This window comes from Aspergillus luchuensis, chromosome 4 (genome assembly GCF_016861625.1).
Source record: "Aspergillus luchuensis IFO 4308 DNA, chromosome 4, nearly complete sequence".
Classification (NCBI taxonomy): domain Eukaryota; kingdom Fungi; phylum Ascomycota; class Eurotiomycetes; order Eurotiales; family Aspergillaceae; genus Aspergillus; species Aspergillus luchuensis.
Window position 1 is genome coordinate 1,140,327 of NC_054852.1, and position 22,269 is coordinate 1,162,595.

General features: G+C 31.5%; 5 protein-coding genes across 5 annotated transcripts; 4 read left to right on the plus strand and 1 right to left on the minus strand.

The window, feature by feature from the left end:
• Window positions 1-1,231: 1,231 nt before the first annotated feature.
• Window positions 1,232-1,638, plus strand: AKAW2_40420S (uncharacterized protein; the record flags this gene model as incomplete). The annotated part of the gene is made up of 2 exons (XM_041688746.1): window positions 1,232-1,567; window positions 1,630-1,638. The coding sequence occupies 2 exons, from the start codon at window positions 1,232-1,234 to the stop codon at window positions 1,636-1,638; spliced, it is 345 nt and encodes a 114-aa protein (XP_041542500.1).
• A 93-nt stretch (window positions 1,639-1,731) lies between these two features.
• Window positions 1,732-2,913, plus strand: AKAW2_40421S (uncharacterized protein; the record flags this gene model as incomplete). The annotated part of the gene is made up of 1 exon (XM_041688747.1): window positions 1,732-2,913. One exon carries the CDS (start codon window positions 1,732-1,734, stop codon window positions 2,911-2,913), a length of 1,182 nt encoding a protein of 393 aa, XP_041542501.1.
• Window positions 2,914-16,133: 13,220 nt separating this feature from the next.
• AKAW2_40422S (MFS transporter) lies at window positions 16,134-17,706 on the plus strand (the record flags this gene model as incomplete). Its single annotated transcript, XM_041688748.1, has 2 exons — window positions 16,134-16,432; window positions 16,509-17,706. The coding sequence occupies 2 exons, from the start codon at window positions 16,134-16,136 to the stop codon at window positions 17,704-17,706; spliced, it is 1,497 nt and encodes a 498-aa protein (XP_041542502.1).
• A 101-nt stretch (window positions 17,707-17,807) lies between these two features.
• On the minus strand, window positions 17,808-19,880 carry AKAW2_40423A (uncharacterized protein; the record flags this gene model as incomplete). The annotated part of the gene is made up of 3 exons (XM_041688749.1): window positions 17,808-18,684; window positions 18,735-19,172; window positions 19,234-19,880. 3 exons carry the CDS (start codon window positions 19,878-19,880, stop codon window positions 17,808-17,810), a joined length of 1,962 nt encoding a protein of 653 aa, XP_041542503.1.
• Window positions 19,881-20,178: 298 nt separating this feature from the next.
• AKAW2_40424S (aspartate aminotransferase family protein) lies at window positions 20,179-21,495 on the plus strand (the record flags this gene model as incomplete). Its single annotated transcript, XM_041688750.1, has 1 exon — window positions 20,179-21,495. One exon carries the CDS (start codon window positions 20,179-20,181, stop codon window positions 21,493-21,495), a length of 1,317 nt encoding a protein of 438 aa, XP_041542504.1.
• Window positions 21,496-22,269: the final 774 nt, after the last annotated feature.

A 22,269-nucleotide genomic window follows, 5' to 3' on the forward strand; every position in this document is an offset into this window, starting at 1 on the left:
GACCGAAGTGGGTGCCAGAGAGGCATGGGGATGGTGAGGACATGGTTGTGACGAAGTGATGGATAGGGCAGGGTTGGGGGTGGTGAGTGCTAGTAGCAAAATAGTGACTGTGTGGATGATAGCTTATTGGGGGGATTGAGATAGAGAGTGATAGAGTTGTGCAGTGTGGATAGGATTGTTGGTTATGATTGGTCTTGGGAAAGGTCTAGTGCTGACCTTGTACTGACGGGTTCCGTGTTCTGTAGTTTAGTGCCAAACTACGGGTGGAAATTCATGCCTAGGGCTGATCCACTCGGGATTTGAACTGGGGTGCGAGGACCACTAGCCTGAAGAGGGTTCCTATTTGATTTGTTGCAGTCGGACCCTCAATGTCCTGCTTCTCTAGCTTCTCGGCGCAACTTGTACATAGCACATACATTAGAGATTTCCCCTCATAGGAGTCTGTTTGCTAGTTCTTGAGCCCCTCTTCTTACCTTGTTGTCCGTCCTCCTAAACTGTCTGCTGACTCACAGCCCGGACTCATTTAGAACTGCCTTGCAGGGATTGATGGGGTTTGAAAGTCAATCTTCGTACATACATACGCATACGCATAAACTCAACGTTTTTGGAGTCTACTTGTTTCGATACCAGAATAATTCGATATGGTTAATGTCGTGCATCGGTGAAGTCACTGGTAGCCGACCATCTGCCGCTGGCTGAACTGTGTCCAAAACAGGAAAACGAGAAGAAAAAGAAATGCTATAAAGGTTTGGACCCTGCAAAACGACTTCTAAACCCAACTGACTTCCAACCCGCTGATATGCGCTCTAGCGCCACCGAGTGACCTAGCAGGACGACCAGTGCAGTGCGTAGCTGCGAGCTGAAACTGAAGCTGAACGTGACTGCAGGAAATTGGGTCCCTGGTGGATGCAGATCGTAGATCAGGTACCATTCCGGTAAATGATCTACAGTGATCAATATATTTCTTATTGCGCAATCTGGCCGCCAATTAACAGATAATACAGCTGCAGTATGCACAATCATGCAAGTAGTTGATCATATGAGTGCGATTAGATTAACCAGACGCAAGTATCAATATTATCGGAATCTAAGAGGCGATTAATTGCCGACACGGGATTTGGATGACCTGGCCACGCCACTCTTGCTAGATTTAATTGCCTTCACGCCAAGCTGATGATGGCGATGTATCTGACTTTGTCGCTTTCTGTGTGCTGTTTCAGCGGCCATAAACATGTCTCCCAAATCAGAGGTCGCGATAGGAGCCCGTCATGGCGGGACTGAACAGTCCCGTGCTCATAACGGCCAAGGAACAAGCACAGATCCCTTCATCGTGGAGTTCAAAAGAGATGATCCAGAGAACCCTATGAATTGGTCGGCCTCGAGAAAGTGGTTCATTGCTTTTATCGTAACCTCTTCTGTGTTTGCCGTTACGTTCGCGTCTTCCGCGTATTCCGACTCCAGCGATGAAATAATCAAAGATTTCAATATCAGCACGGAGGTCTTTTCTGTAGGGATAAGCCTCTTTATCTTGGGGTTTGCTGTCGGGCCGGCAGTATGGGCACCTTTGGTGAGTATTTGTCTTAGATGCATATCAAATAGAACAACAAGCTGATAATACTTCTCAGTAAGCTTCTCTGACCATTCATATTCCTACCCTATATTTACAATCCTTCAAATATCAGATCAGAACTCTACGGCAGAAAGATATTCTGGATAATCTCCCATATCGGCATGGTGGCGTTTATCGGAGGCACCGCCGGAAGCCGCAATATAACCACCTTACTTGTCCTACGATTCGTCAGCGGTACGTTCGGCGGATCACCGTTAGTCAACGCAGGGGGCGCTATCGCAGACATTTTCCCTCCAGTGGAGCGAGGGCTAGCAATGATAGTCTACTCCTTCGCACCCTTACTAGGACCGCTCGTCGGGCCCATCATTAGCGGTTTTGTCTCTGAGAACGTGGGCTGGCGATGGGTGCAGGGGATGTGCTGTATCTTCGTAGGTGTGATTGGCGTCATCGGCACCATCTTCGTCCCAGAAACATACGGCCCAGTACTGCTACTCCGAAAGGCGAAACGTCTAACCAAATCCACCGGAAAAGTCCACCTTAGTATCCTCGAGCGCGACCAGGGCAAGAAGAATCCGTCCGAAGTCTTCCAAAGAGCCTTAATCCGGCCATGGGTCCTCCTCATACATGAACCAATCGTGACCGTCGCTTCCATCTACATAGCCCTAGGCTACGGAACGACCTACATGTTCATGGGCGCCATGCCAATCGTATACAACGAAGACCGCGGCTGGTCTGAAGGGATTGGCGGCCTCGCATTCCTAGGCCTTGCTATCGGAGAGATCCTAGGTCTAGTGTACGCTGGCTACGACTACCACAGACGATATATGAAACTATACAATACCGGCAAGGCAACGCCGGAATCCCGCCTCCCCACAGCCATCGTGGGTTCTATTGCCTTGCCGATCGGTATCTTCGGCTTTGCGTGGACTAATTATCCGAGCATTCATTGGTCCGCGAGTATCATTCTCTCGGCGCCGTTTGGTTTCGGGTGCATCCTTATGAGCTTGTCGATCACGAATTACCTCGTCGATTCGTATACTATCTATGCGGCGACTGCGCTGGCGGCTTTGGCTATTGTTCGGTCGGCCGGTGGAGCTGTGTTTCCCTTGTTCACGAATCAGATGTACCATAATCTGGGGATTCATTGGGCTTCTTGTGTGCCGGGGTTTCTGACCGTGGCTTGTATCCCGTTTCCGATTGTCATGTATCGCTATGGTGAGTTGCTGAGGATGAAGTGCAAGTATACATTTGAGGCGGCGGAGTTGATGCGGAGGATGCAGAAACAGCAAGGGTTTGGTCAGGTTGAGAGTGGGGAGAGAGTTGATGAAGAGGGGTCTGCTTGAGATGGAGACTTGTGGAATTGATGTATATACATGGTGTCATAGACGTTGTCCATCACGAGATGAGGCCATACCAATTTCAATGCCGTATGTCATAAAGGCAACGTAGGCTCTATGACGAAGGAGTTCAACTCATCCCCCGTGCGTCAGTTGTTCTTTTGCCTTGCTCGTGTTCTACCGCAAGACATCCTTCCCGGTTCTTTCGGCATCAGCAACGCTTTATTGGCCTTTTGAGTTTGAGCTTATCTGGAGATTTTCAGTCAGTGGAACCTTATCAAACCTCGAAGGCCATATCAGTTAGTAATCTTCACAATATTTGCACGGATGCTATGCCGTATGCAAGCCAGATGGGCAAGATAGTCCACTTATATCACGGAGAATTCATAGTGTAGAACACTCTCAGCAATCTGGATCTTCCTTCAGCTTCAAATACCAATCAATCTCCTTCGCAGCTAACTTTAACACGCTAGAAATCGTCTAGAATCCCTTGATAGTTATAAGACCTTGACACCAAAACAAAGAGTGGGTACTATCGGCTACTGGGAACGAGTGGCTTGAGATACGTGACTAGAGGAAGAAACATGGAGCCAGAGGGAGAATGATAAGGTGGCCTCAGGTCATATGACTACTGTTATTTATATATCTCCCTGAATACAAGACCCTGAGATATTATGATATTATTTTAATTATTTAAGTAGTGAGCTATAATATATATCTTATTTTTAAATTTAACTAGTAAGACAGATCATACAGCAGAATTCCTGATAATTAATAATATCAAGAGATTTAGTCAGTCTATTTACAGGATTTTCTATACTACCTATATACATGAGTTTTAGTAAGTTCTTTTTATAATAATTTTTAATAAACAGTAAATAATTATTAATCTATTAATTATTTAAAATAAAGATTAAATTCTTTATAAGTAATAATATATTAGCTAAGTTAGTAAAAACTAGAATTATATTTAGAATAATAAGGTTAAGTACTTATATAAGTTTCTTAATTTAAAAAATTTCTTTAATAACTTTATTAAATGTAATATACTCTGTTAAAATTAATAAATTTATAATAATTATCTATTTCTTACTATTCCAGAATACTGGGAAATCTGTATAAAAAATTATATAAAATTCTATAAATTTCTTATTTATATAGTTTTAGAAGATAGTATTAATATAAACTTCTAGTATTACTTAATAGTTTAAAATAAATATTAAATTAAAATAATTATTTATTAAATAATATAAGAGATTCTTTACTGCTGTAATATTAAATAATAAAAATATATAATTTTAATATTAAAAATAAAAGACAGCATATATTATATCTAGCTGTATTTATATATTTAATTAATTTAATTAATCTAATAATTATATATAATATTTAATATTTTTTTAATTAAAACTCAGATTCTCCGGGCGGTGGTTCTAATAATTAAAATTTATTAATATATATTAAAATAAAGATTTATTTATTTAATATAAAACTAGTAAGTTCTCTGTATAAAAATATTAATTAAAAATTATTATTCCAGTTTATTAATCTTTAATTAATATATTATTTAAGAATTATACTGGAGATCCCAGGTATTTAATCTTAAAATATTAAAATATATTATTATAAATATTATTAATTTTTATAGTAGTCCAGTCAGCGATAATAAAATTATTAATATAAATAATAATAATTATAAGTTTGTGGAGATAGATATACAGATTTTTTATAATTAATTTAAATTTTATTTTTTAAAATTATTAATTAAATTTTTTATTTCAGAGATAACCTGCCTGATGTAAGTTATATAATATTTATTAAAAAAAATAAATATAATCTAAGTTTTATTCAAAACCTATAGATTAGTATATATAGATTTTATAATTATTAATTATATTATATAAAAAAATAATTATAATATTAATTTACTCCTATTCTAGCTTATAAATAGTTATTATAATTAATATTATTTTAACTAATAATTCAGAGATAACTAAAATATATATTATATTAAAATCCTCTTCTAACTTCTAGTAATTTTTATATATAATTTATTATATTTTAAAGCAGATAATATAGCTATTAATATTTTTTTTTAAAATATAAATTTATTTACTAGAAAGTATATAGATATCTTATTATTCTGTAAAAAAAAGATTATTTTATAAATTTTTATATTAAGTAGGTTCTAGATCTCTGCAGTTATAGTCTTATATTAAAGATTTATATAAAATAATTTTATTATTATTTTATAAAATAAAAAAATTATAATATCAATAACTCTTAGTCCTGGTTTAATAGTTAGATATATTTAATTATTCTTATATTATTTCAGAAGGACTTTTTTTATTGTTTATAATAAAATATATTATTATATATTTTTAGAAGAATCTTAAGATTTATTATATACTGATTTTTAGTTTATTATAAAAAATATAAGAGTTTAGCTTAGGGTTTAACCCTCTATATATATTAATAAGATTATTTAAAATATTAAAATATATAAAAAGTTAAATATTATAAATTATTATCTAGAGTATTCTAGATCTCTACTAGATAAAATAATAATTTATTTATTAAATAAATAATTTTATTTTTTCTGTTTCTGCAGGGGCTCCGGTACTAAATATAAAAATTAATTAAATCTTAATAGTACTGGTTAGAAATATTAGTTTTATTTATATAGAGTCTATGGTACTAGAAATTTATAAAATTAAATAATTTATTTAGAAATATAATTATTACAGGTTCAGAATAATTAATATTTATTAATTCAGAACTGTTTATTTTTATAAAGTTATTTAAAATATTTAATAAAGATACTAGAGTCTCTGGTTAACCCTGTTATAATAAAAAATATATAATAATAATTAAAGACTAATCTTCTTATCTAATATACTTCTGTATAATTATTAATTTATATTTTTTAAATAATTATATTTAGAGTATCCGAGGAGCAGCTGGTATCTTTAATATTAAAAATAAGATTTATACTTAATTTTATATTAATAATTCTAGTATTATTAGTATAACTGGTAAAGCCTATAAAATTAGAATTTTTAGAATTAGAGCTATAAGTAAGATTTATAATTTAATAATCTTTTATTTATCTTATTATATAGATAAATAATAGTAGTAGATTTTATTTTTTATAGATTATATAGACTTTAGGACACCTTTTATAAAAATAATTTAATTTAATTTATTTTTATTATTTTTATATATTCTTGATTTAATAAATTTTATATTCTAGAAATAATAGATTCAGTTACTCTCTGGAATCCAGACTTTGAAAATATAATTATAATTATTTTTATATTTAATTAAATATCTGATATTTATATAGTCTATTATTTTTATAGACTATATTTAGTTAGCTTATAATATATAAATATAGATACAGTATTTATATATTTATAGATAATTAAGAAAGAGTTTTAGATTAGAGATTTTATAATATTTATATTATTTTTGAACTGGAGACTTCCCGCTTGAGTTATTAATATAAAAAAGTTAGTTAATTTTTATATTTACAGTTTTTATTATAAATAATCAGAGTTTATATAATAAGCCAGGATTTATAATTATAGCATAAGCTATTTAATTAATATAATTATTATATTATTCAGAAAGGCTATTAGCTTCTGGAATATAAAATAAAATAATAATAATTTAAATATCTTTCTATTTAATCTATTTCTTGAAATTTTAGAATTCTTTACTTCTATTAACTTTTTAATCCTGTATATTGTGTCCTGTTATATTCTTATATTATTTATTAAAATTAATAAGATTTTATATTATATTAGATTTTAATTAGAGGAATCTGATTTCTGATCACTGGATTACAGAATTAATTATAATTAATATATAAAGATATTTATTATAATTTATTAGCTTTATGATTTATAAATCTATGATTTATAAGTCTGTTGGATCAGCTAAAGTAATAATTAGAATATAAGAGATCTAGTATTTTGATTTAGTTTAAAAATATATATTATAATTAAAGCTTGAGGATCTTTCTGTCTAAATTATTTTATATATTATAATTATTATTTTTAGTTTAGGAATTCCTGTATATTCTAATTATTTATATAATAAATATAGATCTACTTTAACTATCACAGCTTGAATATTTATATTCTTAATAGTCTTAATAAAGAGAATATTATATTTTATATTAAAATAGGTAATAATCTTGTGCATAATAATCTTCCAGATTACTTAATTTAAATATACCTAGTATTTATATATTTTTTTAATCTAACTTTAATTTAAGATACTAAACTGCATGTCTAGATTATAATATATTTAATCTCTGATTATTATAACTTAATTATATTCAGTATTTATTTTAACTGTGATAGGATCTACTTGTCAGGGTAGAAAGCCTGTTAACTAGGTAAGAAATCAACTATAAAACACAATAGATTAGTCTAATAATGACAAAGGTAGCCTATATCCACGAAATAGACTAATTCTTGAGAAATTAGTAGCTCTTTACAAAGAAATCAGTATTTTATAAGTATCAGAAAAATATAGAATCTTTATTAATAATCTTATAATTTTTATAATTACTATAATACATTATTCTAATATCCAAGGTCTTGATAACTAGATTATTCTATTATAAATAATATTCTCCTTTACTGGAACAAGCCATCTAGCTCAGGTATTAAAGATAATTTTATATATTCTTAATTCAGAACAGTGTGGATCTGATAATAAGAGACAGAAAATCTGTAGAAAATATTATAAAAATAAGATTATATATTATTTCTGTATAGTTTTAAAAGTATTTTATTATATTTATATAGATAGATTAGTAAAAAAGAAATATAAATAAAAGATTTTTTTATATTATTTTTTTTTCTTCTCTTCTTCTATCCCAGAATTATTATTATTTTGATAGTTCAGTATCATTTTATTTATTTTTTATAATTTTTTTATTAATTCTTTATTATTTTTATTATTATACATCAATTATTTAGTAATTAAGTATTATTTTGTATTTATTTCTTACTTTATTTATTTTTGAATTATGTATTTTATATTAAGTCTTTTAATATAGTTAACAAAGTATGCTATTATTATTATAAAACTATAATAAATTAATCACATACTGTTCATAATATAATAATTAAATTATACTAGCTATAATATATATGTTGTTTTTATACTTTAGTAAAGAACTTTAAATCTAGTGAAATGGAAGTATAGGAGATCTTTAAAATTAATTATATTTTTAATAGAAAGATATCTATTCTGTATTACTAGTATTATAATTAATATAACAGCTGCAAAGTAGTACAGATTTATAGACTTCTTTTAATATTTCTGGATTAATATAACTAGACTCCTGCAGAAGCCTTAGAAAATATTATTAAACTAGTAGAGTTTCTAGATTAGTACCGTGCTTGTTTCTTTTATAATCTAGAAGATAAAAAAAAGAATACTTTTATAAATTTTAATTAAGATATTTTTTATATTACTAATAACTGTATCATATATCTAGATAAGATCTTTATCTAAATAATAATAATTTATAATCATTACTATGGTCTCTCAGTTATCTAGAAATTAATATATAAAAAATAACTTAATTATTAATTATTATATTAATATTTTATTAATATTATATTATTAATTATAAAACATTTCTAGCTAGATATCATAAGATTATAAGAATTAATATTAAAAAATTATATTTTATATCCAATAATTCCAGCTTTATCTTATAGATTTTAGTAAAATAATTATTTTATAATAATATTTCAGCTGCAGTTAGCTTGTAATTCAACAGTAATAAACTAGCTAAGATTTTTAATTAAATATTTAAAAAATTCTCAGTGGCTTTAGAAGAGTTATAAAGATAGTTTATTTCTAAATTATAATTAAATTAATATTAAATAATAGTAAATTATAATTATTAATATATATAAATACAGCCTATCACCTTATAACAGTACTTTAAAATATATTTATTAATATATTAATAAAATATTATCTAATTAATTTATTATTAATGGCTGAGTATGATTCTGTAGACTATCTAGTAATATTTTATTAGATTTTCTTTAATTATTATAATTTTTAATATATCTTTTAATATTTTTTAATACTTCCTTGTTTATTCACTATATTTTTATTAAAAATCTACTAATTATATTTACTCAGCTATCTATTTTATTTAATTAGGTAGTAGTTTTAGTTATTATACTATTAATAATCTTTAACTTCTTCAACTTTCTATTTATTCTTATTATTTAAGTTAAATATTAAAAATAGTTTTTTATATTCTTAATTAATATTCTACAGTTCCAGTAGAGAAATATAAAATATATTATAAATTTATTTATATTATTTAAATAAATACAAGTAATACACTTGAGATCTGATATATTTAAAGATCTGAAAAGATTTTATAAACTTCAGGACTAATTTTCTTAATTCTTTAAGTTATAAGTTCTGGATTAATAACTTAACTAAATCTTTTTTTTTAAATAAAAATAGCTTCTTATATTTATTATAATATTTTTTTTATTTTTTTATAATTATTTACTATATCTTCTACAACTGTTTTCTTATTTTTTTAAGTTTTTTAATCTTATTCTATACGGCTGGGACTTTTTACTATTAAAAATTATTCTTAATTCTGATATAAAAGTCCAGGAAATAATTATATAAAATATAATAAAAAAATATACTTATAGTTATATTATTTATATTATTATAAATAAATTAAATAATTAGCAATATTACTAGCTAGTTAAAATTAAAATAATTAAAATAATATTAAAAATAATATTCAAGGATCTGGTTCATCTGTTTTATTTAATTATTAATTTAAAAATAAAATATAGTTAATAGCTTCAAGATTATATAACTATTATATATTAAATATAACTAAAATTTACTTGTAAAAATTAATTCTCAGTTAAATATAATATCTAATAATAGTCTGAAAACTAATTCTACTTATTTATAGAATAATTTTATAAGATTTAAAACAGTTATTATAGATAAAACAGCAAAGAAAAAATAATATTTTAAGAATTAATTAATAATAATAAGAATAATATTAATAATTTTTTTATATTAAATAATTAGAGGCAGTCCTGTAATGAAATCTATTACTAATTTATTAAAAAAATAAAATAAAATTAGTAGAAATTCAAAGATACTATATAATTAATATTTTAAAATAATATTATTTTAGTATATTAAATAAGTTTAAATATATTTAATTATATTATAATATAATCTATTCCAGTAAAATTTTTTATATAGTAATATTTTTATTCTTATCTTTTTAAAGTATTCTATTAATAAATTATTATAATATAGGCAAATAAGTGCCTGATATAATATTTTAAAAAAAGAAATATAATAATAATTTTTAAAATATAAATAATTTATAATTTTTACTATCTAGTACTTTTAATCTGGTTATCTTTATTGAATAATAGTCTTTTATTATTATATCTCTAGATTTTTATTCTGTAAATATAAGATTATCTTTTAAAATTTAAAATTATATATATTTAAGTACAGAACTTCTGTGGTATACACTTATAATATTATAAATTAAAAAAAAAATTTTTTAAAATAAATTTTTTTAAGTAATCTAGTCAGCTATTTCTATACTAGCTTAATTATTAAAGTTCTTTAAGTTTAATATAATGTAGATATTAAACTTAAAGTAATTCTATATATCTTAAGATTTAAACTAGAATTTCTTTTTAATTAAATTTCTTACTATCAGAGATAATATATCTATAAATTATTTTTAAATCAGGATTAATAATTCTTTTTATAAAATAGATTTTATTTAAAATTTTAAAAATATTCTAAAGAATTTATTTACTGGATTTAACTTTTCTATTCTATATTTAATAATAAAATTATAAAAAATAAGATTTATAAGCTATTAAGCTTATTTTTTATTAATTTTAATTTAATATATAAAGGATTATAAATTTGAATAATCAGATAAGACTTTAATTATTTAAAAAGTATCTTTGAGATACTGTTATTATTATTTAAAAAAGTAAATAATAATAAATAGCTTTTAATTTAAAATATTATAATTTAATTTAGTACCAGAAAACTTACAAGACCAGAAGATAACTGGATAAAATATATTTTTATTATTAAATTAAAATAAAATATTATTTATTTTTTTTTAATATATCAATTTCTAAATACTAGGGTTTTATAAGATAAAAATATATTAATAAAAATACTTATTAAAGAATAATAATTAAATAATAAAAAGCAAGTTGTTCATATAAATTTAAATAGATTTTTTTAGATTTTTAATTATTAATTACTTTATGAAGTAAGAAAATAAATAATAAAATAATTTAAAAATAATTCTAAATAAATTAATAGTAGAAGTTACAGAATCTAAGAAAAATCTAAATATTATAATAATTTTCAGAAATTAATTATAAAATAATATTATTTATCTGTTAAGAATCTATAGATACTCTAGTAATATTAATAATATATTCTAGAAATTTAACTTAGAATTAATAAAATAAATATTTAAATAGTTTTATATAAAATTAGATTTTTTAAAGTCTTTCTAGTATCTGGTAGATATGCTTTATATAAAATTCTTTATCTAATAAAAAAATAAGAATATTATTAAAATATATTATATAAAAATTATTAAAAAGTCCGCGAAGTGCTGTATATATATAATTTTAAAAGATTATAAAAATATTAATTAGCTTAAATAATATAATAATATATTTAAAATAGTTATATCAGATATAAAATACTATTTTTTATTTATTATCTTTTTTAATATAGATGCAGTAGTAGATATTTTTAATATTAATTTTTAAAAAATATTTACTGCCTGAGACCCTGTCAAGAATCTCTAAAATAAGAAATAAAAAATAGTAATTTTTTATTAAAATCTTATTAAAATCCCTGTAATTTATATAAAGGTATAAATTATTATTTTTTTTTAAATAAAAAAAATAAGGGCCCCTGTAAGGTTCTTAAAAAATTAAATTTAATTTAATTTTAGATTTTTTTTAATATATTCTTATAAAATCTTGAGTTCAGCTTCTGATAAAAGATATATAGATTTATAAAAAAATATTTTATTAAATTTAATATTAATAATATAGTCTGCAGGGCCATAAAAAAAATTATTAAAAAAAATTTATAAAAAAAATATCTTAAAATTTTTAAAATTTTACCGGAATTTTTTCTTAATTTAAAAAAAATTTAAAAAACTTTTCTTCCAGGAGCTAAATATCTTTAGAAAATTTAATAATAATATATATTTTTATAGAGTTTCAGGTTGCTCTATCAAATTAAATAATAAAAAAAAATAGATAATATATTAAATTATTATTATTAATTTTATACTAATAAATTAATACAGAGATCCTGAAATATAATTATTAATAATAGGATTAGACTGCTATACAGGTAAGAATTTTAATTAATTTTTATATAATATTATTTAAAAATATAGATACTTCCTTATAAATTAATAATAATAATAAAAATCTTTTATACTTTATAAATAAAAATAATAATTTAATTAATAATTTTAATTTTAGGTACAGTAACTGGAGTATATTAAAAATTATAAATCTTAGTAAATTAATAATTAATAATATTTATTTTAGTATAATTATTTAAATCCACAAAGATTTCAAGACTGTTTCGAATATGAATAAAAATATAAAAATAATAAATAATTTTTACTTTAAGTAAAAAAATTAAAATTATAAAATCTATTTTAATTTCTCTACTTTTTTCTTAAAATCTAATAAGTATTAATAAATTCTAGCAGATTAAATCTTCCTGCTTTTAATAAAATATCAGTTTATAAAATATTATATATTATTATATATAAAGTATTATAATTAATTACTATTTTTTTAGTAAGGTTCTCCTTGCGATTCAATATATTTTCTTTAATTAATTAATTAGAATAGCTTTAGAAGTACTTATATAATCTATAATTACTAGATTAATTATTGTTTTACTTATATTTCTCTTTATTATTTTATAATTTATAATAATAAATAATAATAATTACTATTTTATCCTGTTTCTCTGGTAGATAAAGAATATATTCTCATATATAATAATTAAAATTAAATAATAATTTAATAAAATAGAATAAAGTTTTCTTTTTTTCAGCCTGGCAGGGAAAATATTACTTTAAAATATTAAAATATATATAAAATTTTTTTAAATCTTAATTATATTATTAATAAGCCTGTTTAAGTTAAGCTATAATATTTAATTAAAAAATAATAATATTTTAAATTAAAATAAGAATCTAATTCTTAAATCTAGACTATAATTTCTTAAGAATTATTTTACTTCTGGATTTTTATTATTAATAAAATAATACTATTTCTGCCTGCATACTAGATCTATATAATTAATAATAATAAGAATCTTATATTCTTCTAATAAATACTTTTTAAAAATTTTTTAAAATATATATTCTAGATTAGTGATCCATTCTTAACACTTTTAGAAATTAAAGTTTAAAATAAAATAAAAAATATTTTTAAACTTAATCTCTCTCTTATCTTTTTTTAATTTAAAAAAAAATTAATAGTATCTAGATAATATTTCACCTAGAAAATTATTTTCTTAAAAATAAATTATTCTTTTTTATAAATTAGTAGCCTGTTCTAATCAATAAATATAAATTTTCAATTATTAAATTTTCTTAACAGTAAGAATTATATTTGATAATAATTTAAGATTAATATAATTATTAAATATCTTTCTTTTTTTATTATCTTCAAGGGATGGCATCTTTCTTAAATAATTAAAATAAGAAGAATTAAAATATAATAAGATTTATTTATTAAAATAAAAAGCCTGTTAACTAGATAAAAAATTAATTATAAAATATAATAAATTAGTTTAATAATAACAAAGATAGCTTATATCCACGAAATAAATTGATCCTTGAAAGATCAGTAGTTCTTTATAAAGAAATCAGTACCTTATAAATATTGGAGAGATGTAAAACCTCTATTAATAATCTTATAACTCTCATAACCACTGTAATACATCATTCCGATGCCCAAGGCCCCGATAGCTAGGTTATTCTATCATATTAACCAGTATTATTCTAACTCTAGTAGCTTGTTTTTATCTAGTATAAGAAATCTTATATTTATATAATCTCTTATCAGAACAGAAATCTTGATAATTAATAAATTATATAAAATCTGGAGTTATATATTAACTGGCTTTAGTATTCTATAGTTATTCAGATTTTATAATTAATCTAGATATATTTATTGCCATACTAGAGAATTAAAAAATATTATTATAATTAATAATAATATTAGATTAAGTAAGTAACTCTGGATAAGAAGACTGATTATTTATTTTAATTATTAAAAGATTCAGTGCAGTTATAGTCTGAGTTTAATTTATTTATTAATTATATTAGTAAGTAAAGATTCCTGATTATAAGTATTATTTTTTTTATTATTTAGCTGGTACTAAATATATATATATTAAAATATTATATAAATATTATATACAGTAAGAACAAAGTCTTTTTATTTATGTAAATAAGAATATAAGCTATTATTTAATTTATTTATTCTGATTAATCTCTGCAGGAGGCCAGTGTTTATAATCTTTAAAAATATTAATTAATTTATTATTCTGATTTTAATTATTTAATTTATAATTATCCTGTTATATGATACTTAGTAAACTTATTATTATATTTATAAAGATATTATCTATCTTAATTATTATTTTAGTTTTCTCAGAGGTTTTAATGCATAAGTTATAGAATTAGATATTAGTAAATATATTATTATTATAATTATCTAATTATTTTTTAATTATATTATATTATTCTAGCATATTAGTATATATGTTTATAAATAATATAATTATTATAAAATATATTAAATAATTATAAAGTAGTTATTAAGCAAGGTTAAAAGTTTCTTTAAAATTATTAATATATTAGGAAATACTTGAGTACTAGATATATTATATTTTATAAAGTTTAGATATTATTATCTTATTTTTATTAAATTCTTTGTTTAAAATTATTTTTTATATTTTATTAAATATTTTATTTATATAATAGTTTTTTACGTTTTTGCTTCAGAGCTTTATTAAAATATTTTATAAGATCTGATTAGTTAGTTAGAAGAAAATAAAAATATTCCAGTTTTTCTATAATTAATAATTTAGATTTGTGGCTATTAATCAGGATATTATTATATTAATTATAAATATATAATATAAGATCTATAGTTTATTATATATTTTAAATTACTAGATTTTAAAGTCTTCTTTTCCTGTCAGGTAATCTTGAAGATCTGGTAAGATACTAGATAATATTATAATTAAATATTTTTTATTCTAATATATTTAGTCCTGGACAGCAGGTAGTATATATATATTTATTAATAATAATAAATTACTTCTGATTAATACTATTTTATATTATTTTTATTAGCTTAAATTAATTTAAGAGTCCTTAATTTATTCCAGATATATTTTAGCACCGGGTAGTTATCTAACTAGTTAAAATTAGTTTAGATTTAGTAGTTCTTAATAGAAATTAATAAAAATTAATGAATATTAATAAAATTTTAATATATTTAATTAACTTTTTATAAGCTTCTGGGCTTATAACCTATCAGTTATTAAAAATAAGTAGCTCAAGATACATGACCAGAGGAAGAAACATGGAGCCAGAGAGAGAATAATGAGGTGGCCTCAGGTCACATGACCACCGCCATTCACAGGTACTGCTTACAAACGGAGAATGTTCGCCCGATAACTCCGACACATGTTATATCCGAGTCCACCGAAAACAGCCAGGAGGCATGCAAAGGGGACTCGGCATTTGCAGCAAGACCACTAAAAGTCGTGCCAAACTCCCCACTTATCACTACACCTAGCACTCACCCGGCACCATCCCAGCCAAACCCATCCACCCTTTAAACCACCCCCCAACCATCGGACCCTCCGTTCGGACCATCCGACGCCACCCCCGTGCATATCGGAGAAAAACTACCGGACAACATGCCGAAACCCCGAAGCGGCGAATCAGAGAGAAAAAAAGTGTAGGAATTTCGTCACCCCCTCGAAACAACACCAAATGGGAGAAAATATCTGAAGCCGAGAAGGAGAATAAGGGTGCGTTGCAGCCTTAGCATCTCAGCCTTTATCTCAGCCCAGAAATGACTGTCGTTCCACCACCGCCGCTACCAGCATCATCTCGACCAGCAGATGCTGAAAAGGGCAAGGTCGAACATGCAGGCGGCGGTCCCGATCCTAACCTAGTGAAATGGGAGGAAAACGACCCCGAGAACCCACATAACTTTTCGACGGCGTACAAATGCTGGATCACGTTTCAGCTAGGATTATTGGCGTTGAGCGCCAGTCTAGGATCGAGTATTATCTCTCCGGCGGAGACCGAGCTTAAGGCTTATTTGAACATTGGGACGGAAGTTAGCATTCTTCCGGTGTCCCTTTATATGTATGTAACATATCCCAATCATCGAATTCAACCCCGGTATAAGCTTCCTTCCAGCAGCTACTAACAAGCATAACAGTCTTGGCTTCGCCTTCGGTCCTCTATGCTGGGCACCCATTTCCGAACTCTTCGGCCGGCGGTGGTCGATGCTGCCGGCGGTATTCGTCCTCGGACTATTCAGCATCGGCACCGCAACCAGCAAAAACACAGCTTCAGTTCTCATCACCCGGTACTTCGCGGGTCTATTCGGCTCCGCACCAGTTAGTAATGTCTCCGCTGCTCTCGGCGACATCTTCCACATGAAGGCGCGCGGCATCGCCAGCACCTCGTACGCCATTTGCGTCGTCGGCGGCCCAACCATGGGGCCTATAATTGGCGCCGCGCTCGTCTCGAACCCTCACTTAGGGTGGCGCTGGACTGAGTACATCGAGGCTATCATCGTGTTCTTCATCTTCGGCATCACCTTCTTCTGTCTGCCGGAGGTATACGGCCCCGTGCTGCTACACCGCAAGGCGGTGCGTATGCGCAAGGAGACCGGGAATGAGGACCTATACCACCCGCACGAACACATCAAGGTGGACGTACATAGTATCGTCACGAAGCATTTCTCGCGTCCGCTGGTCATGCTTGTCACTGAGCCGATGGTCACAGTGATCGCGCTGTATGCGTCGTTTACGTATGCGTTGCTGTATCTCACCCTTGAGGTATTTCCGATTGTTTTTGATGATATCCGCCAATGGAAGCCCGTTGTTGCTACGCTGCCATTCATCGGTCTGTTCGTCGGTGTTCTGCTCTCGTCGGCATTCATCATCTTCATCGGCCAACCATACTACATCCGCAAGTGGGAGGAAGGTGGCGGCAAGCCTGTCCCCGAGGCGCGTCTGATGCCCATGGCTGTTGGCGGGTTCTTGTTCGCCGGTGGTCTGTTCTGGTTCGGGTGGACAGCTGAGCCGAAGTATTCGTGGGGATTGCCGGTTGTGGCGGCAATGGTGTTCGGCTGTGGGTTTTGCATTATCTTTGGCCAGTGTATTAATTTCCTCGTTGATACATATGGGCCCTATGCGGCGTCGGCGACGGCTTCGAATACTTTCCTGCGGAGTGTGTTGGCGGCGGCGTTTCCGCTGTTCTCGCAACCGATGTTTCGCAATCTGGGGGTTGGGCCGGCAATGTCCATTTTGGGGGGTGTTGCAGCGGCGGCCATTCCGGTGCCGTTTTTGTTTATGATTTATGGGGTTAGGTTGAGGAAGATGTCGAGGTTTGCGCCGTTTAAGGGGTAATGGGTGACGGGGGTGAGTGCGTATTATAGAGTATAGATTTAATAAAGTTAGATATAGAGAGATATAATACTAAAAGGATGTGTTGATGATAATAACTGGCGTTATAACGTAAAAGTGTTCCCCATACATGCCATATCCCAGAACAGGTCATCCAGGATTGATGTATCTATATCAAAAGGCTGGAATGAATCAGACATCTCATCATTCAGTGGCAAGCCGGTCCCATCATTATCTAAGGAAGCGATCCTTTTCACCAGCTCGCTGCACTTTGACAGACAATCGTCACCCAGATCCCACCCAAATCGCAGTCGATGAGACTGCAGTGTAGCGATCATTTCTTTAGCCAACTCCAAGGGTGGATTTTCGCCACTCTCGACAGAGTGCGGTTTAACTCTGCGTAGCCCACTCCGCAGAAGAAATGTCGTCGCAGATGTTAGCGAGTACGCCTGCACCGGGATCCAAAACCCACGTAGCTGAAGCTCGTCTAGCTCCCGTACGAGATGTACTATCTCTTCTGCTACACGCTCGACTTGTGTGAATGAAATGGAGGAAGAGGTGCCGTCTTTCCTTTTATCACTGTCGGAAATCTCAGTCTGCTCGTCGTCGAGGTCGAGTGCGATGCGTCGGAGCAGAAGCTTCACGGATAAGTATGCCAGGCGCAGGTTTGCCGCGCCAGGGGTGGTCAAGTTGGTTCCGCGGCGGATAATATGGCGGGTCTTGGTGTCGAGAGATTCTTCCCAATTGGTGAGGAGGTGTGAAAGGGAATTGATCGTCTTCCTCACGGGACTGGAGACGTGATAGATATATTCTAGGTATTGACCCAGCACTTCGGTTAGTGTCGTGAAAGCAATGAAGATTGAGGCTGCAGCTTCATGGAATGGCATTCCGGGAGAAGAGATGAGATACTCCATGGTTGGAAATGGGACGTCATATTGGGCGCGATGAATCTGGAGCGGTGTTCCATAGGAGAGGCTACACCTAGTAAATGTTAGCGTGGAAGAGAGAAGTAGAAAAGCGGGATATACTACCATCGATCGTGAATCACGACCAACCACCAGACGCGGATGCGGAATCCCTTCTCGAGAGCAGATATATTCCACTGGGAAGGGTCTCGATTTAAACCCAAGGCATTAGATAGGGCTACCGCTGTTCCTACCATACCCCCATTGCCAAAGATTGAGGTGCTTGGTCTGCCGCAGACATTCAGCAGCATCGCCAGTACAGTTGAAATACCAGGACACAGAAACAACTCGGAATGAAGAGCCTCGTTAGCTTGATTCCAGATATAGCGGATGTCGGGTGTGCGAGTTGAACGCAGTTGTGGTGAATTGTCCCAGTATATTAGCGAGTTGGCATATAGATTGCAGAGGAGAGCTGGGGATATCTCCTCTTTGCGAGTGCAGTAAGCATTCATAAACGACGCCTCGTCAAACACAGGGAAGCATATATTTGCGCATTTGAAGAACCTGGGGGCACAACACTCAGTAACTAGAAATCTCATGTAAATGATCATTTGCGATGACTTACAGTCCCACAACATCCTTCGTCGCGGGCTCGAGGTATTTTTCGATAACCTCGCATTTCATGGACGGGAGAGATTGATTTGAGTACACCCCTAACGGACGCCTCGGAATGGTATTGAACAGTACCTGCCGCATGAGTCGACTGGATTTTGAACTAGTGTGCATCAAGCCTGGTCTTCGATTATCCGGAACTGTGAACAGATATCCTTCCAATATACTACTGTCATCGGCAACAACTGGACTGACGACATGGGAGCTGTCGTCCCCAGTATCGCCAACCACATCCATTAGACTTGCAATCCTGCCATCTGAATATGTTGTGGGAATATGGGCTGGGTGGTGATGTCTCGTCATTTGTGGTGTGTCCGAACGTTGGCTGGTCCTGGGTGGCGGGAGTACGACCTGAGGGGTGGAAGGTTGTTCAACTCGGGCTGTCTTGGGTGCAATCCGCTGCAGGTTGGCGGTTCGCTTCCTTTGCGCAGGCTTGTCAGCTGAAGGAAAGAGGCACTCGGTTGCATGAGCCAGACACATCATGCATGTCGCTGAGGAGTCTCTGGTGCGGCATCGTGACTTGCGCTTTCGGCAAGGCAAACATGCGGGATGTACATGAGACCGATAGGGTCTGCCTGAGCTGCTACCATTCTCCTTCATTTTCTTAAGTATGATCAGGATGCCTTCCTACTGGATATTTGATCCGTGGATTCAAAGTACAAGGAGAAGGTGATCCGACAAAGCGAAGTATTTCGTGGCCGCGGGGAACCTTCGCCCGCGGGCAACTCAGCCAATTAGAGTAATTGGATAGCAGAACCCTATGCCCGCGGTCACTCTAAGGGGAACTAGTACTTATAGCCAACGAGGCCTGGATTAACATGGAAAACAGGTTCAGATTGAGCAACATATTTATTTAGATTATTATCGGATTAAGGAAAAGCACTCGCTATCGAACAATATGACAAGCCCCAACACCACCGCCGCCTTCTTCGCCAAAGCCAACAAGTACCTCATGTCCACAGGAGTGCCTATCTCTCCAGTCATCATCACCGAAGCCAAAGGCACCTGGTTATATGACACCAACGACCGTCGGATCCTCGACTTTACCTCAGGCCAGATGAGCTCACTGCTCGGTCATTCCCATCCTGAGATCGTCACCACAATCCAGGAATACGCCGCCAAACTAGACCACCTCCTCAGCAACATGATCACCCACCCAGTGGTGGACCTAGCTGAGCGACTCGCCCGATTCCTCCCTCCACCCCTCGAAAAGTCCTTCTTCCTAAGCACCGGCTCCGAGTCTATCGAAGCTGCCATTAAAATGGCCAAAGCGTACACTGGAAAATTCGAAGTTGTCGCCTTCAGCGCCAGTTACCATGGCCTCACCCAGGGTTCAGGATCAGCGACGTATTCCACAGGCCGGAAATGTGGTGGTCCGTGTATGCCAGGTCAGCTTGCCTTTCCCGCTCCATATGCATACCGCTCGCCCTTTCGCAAGGCGGACGGGACGTATGACTGGGAGACGGAGCTGATGTTTGGTTGGTCCATGATTGATCGGCAGAGTGTGGGGTCGCTGGCTGCGTTTGTCATGGAGCCTATTCTGTCGACCGGGGGGATTTTGGAGCTTCCCGATGCATATTTGCAACGCATGGCGATTGAGTGCAAGAAGCGTGGCATGTTGCTGATCATGGACGAGGCGCAGACAGGAGTCGGTCGCACTGGCCACATGTTTGCATTCGAGCAGGCTGGAATAGTCCCGGATATTCTAGCTTTGTCAAAGACTCTAGGATGTGGGCTTCCTTTGGCATCGGTAAGTACGACGGCTGAGATTGCGCAGGGGTGCGCGGACGCTGGATTTCTTTGGTTGACGACACACTTAAATGATCCCCTTACTGCGGCGGTGGGAAATAAGGTGTTGGAGATTGTGGAGCGAGAGGATATCTGCCGGAGCGCGAGGGAGCGTGGTGGCCAGTTGAGGGAAGGCCTACTAAAGCTCCAGAAAAAGTACTGGTGTATTGGGGATGTACGCGGTCGGGGCCTTTTGCAGGGAATCGAGATCATATCCAATCGGAGTACTCAGGCTCCTGGGCCGGAGCTAGGTCAGTTGGTGTCAGACAGAGCCATGGCGTGTGGGCTGTCGTGTAATGTTGTTAACCTTCCGGGGATGGGAGGAGTATTCCGTCTGGCGCCGCCAGTGACGGTGTCACCGCAAGAAATTGAGGAGGGCCTGAGGATTTTGGATGAGGCGTTTTCCTATGTAGTTGGCAAGAGTTAAGGTGTTTAGGAGGTGAGCTTGATTAGTTATATGAATGTTTACTGCAAGAGTTTCACACCCAGCATATTCCGTCAGGCGTAGCCCTCATTAAACAGGGCCGGATTAGAAAATGTCTAGAACGGCAGATTCATAACTTGGTGGCTTTGAAGAAATGTCCAACTGGCAATACCTTGGAGGTCCCAAGAGAACTTCTGTGTCATCACCAAGTACTCCAGATGCAATTTCATCGGGAGTTCGGTCCATAATGTGATTATTGTAGCTCGGCAGTGGCTGATCATACGTCTCATCCATCAATCTGAGGGATTGAATCACGGAGCAAACAAAGGGGTCCTCTAGCAAAGGTGGCAAGGCACATTGAATCGAAATGGGCATATCTAAAAGGACCTATATTGTGGTCAGTAAGATGAACGAACAGTGGACCTGGAAGTCATACAGCTGAGTGGTGACCATCGGGATTTAAAAGCTTGATTTGAATGGTGAGCGTGTGCTCGACACAGAGAAAATTAGTAGAGATGCTCTGTAGACATTCTTTTGGTTCATTCGGCAAGTGAAGGAAGCGGGTTGTAGAATACCAGCAACCTTCAATATCGGATGTTATTCTGTATTCGTCTTCATCCCAACCTCTGGGATAATAGTCGTCCTTGACTATTATACGGGTCCTGCGGTTGGGAACAGGCTGTTGCAAGGCTCTGTGTGTCTCTTCAACCTTAGTGTGGATGGTTGCTACCTCGAGCCTTTTGCATAAAGGAATAAACTCAAACTTAATGGGGACAA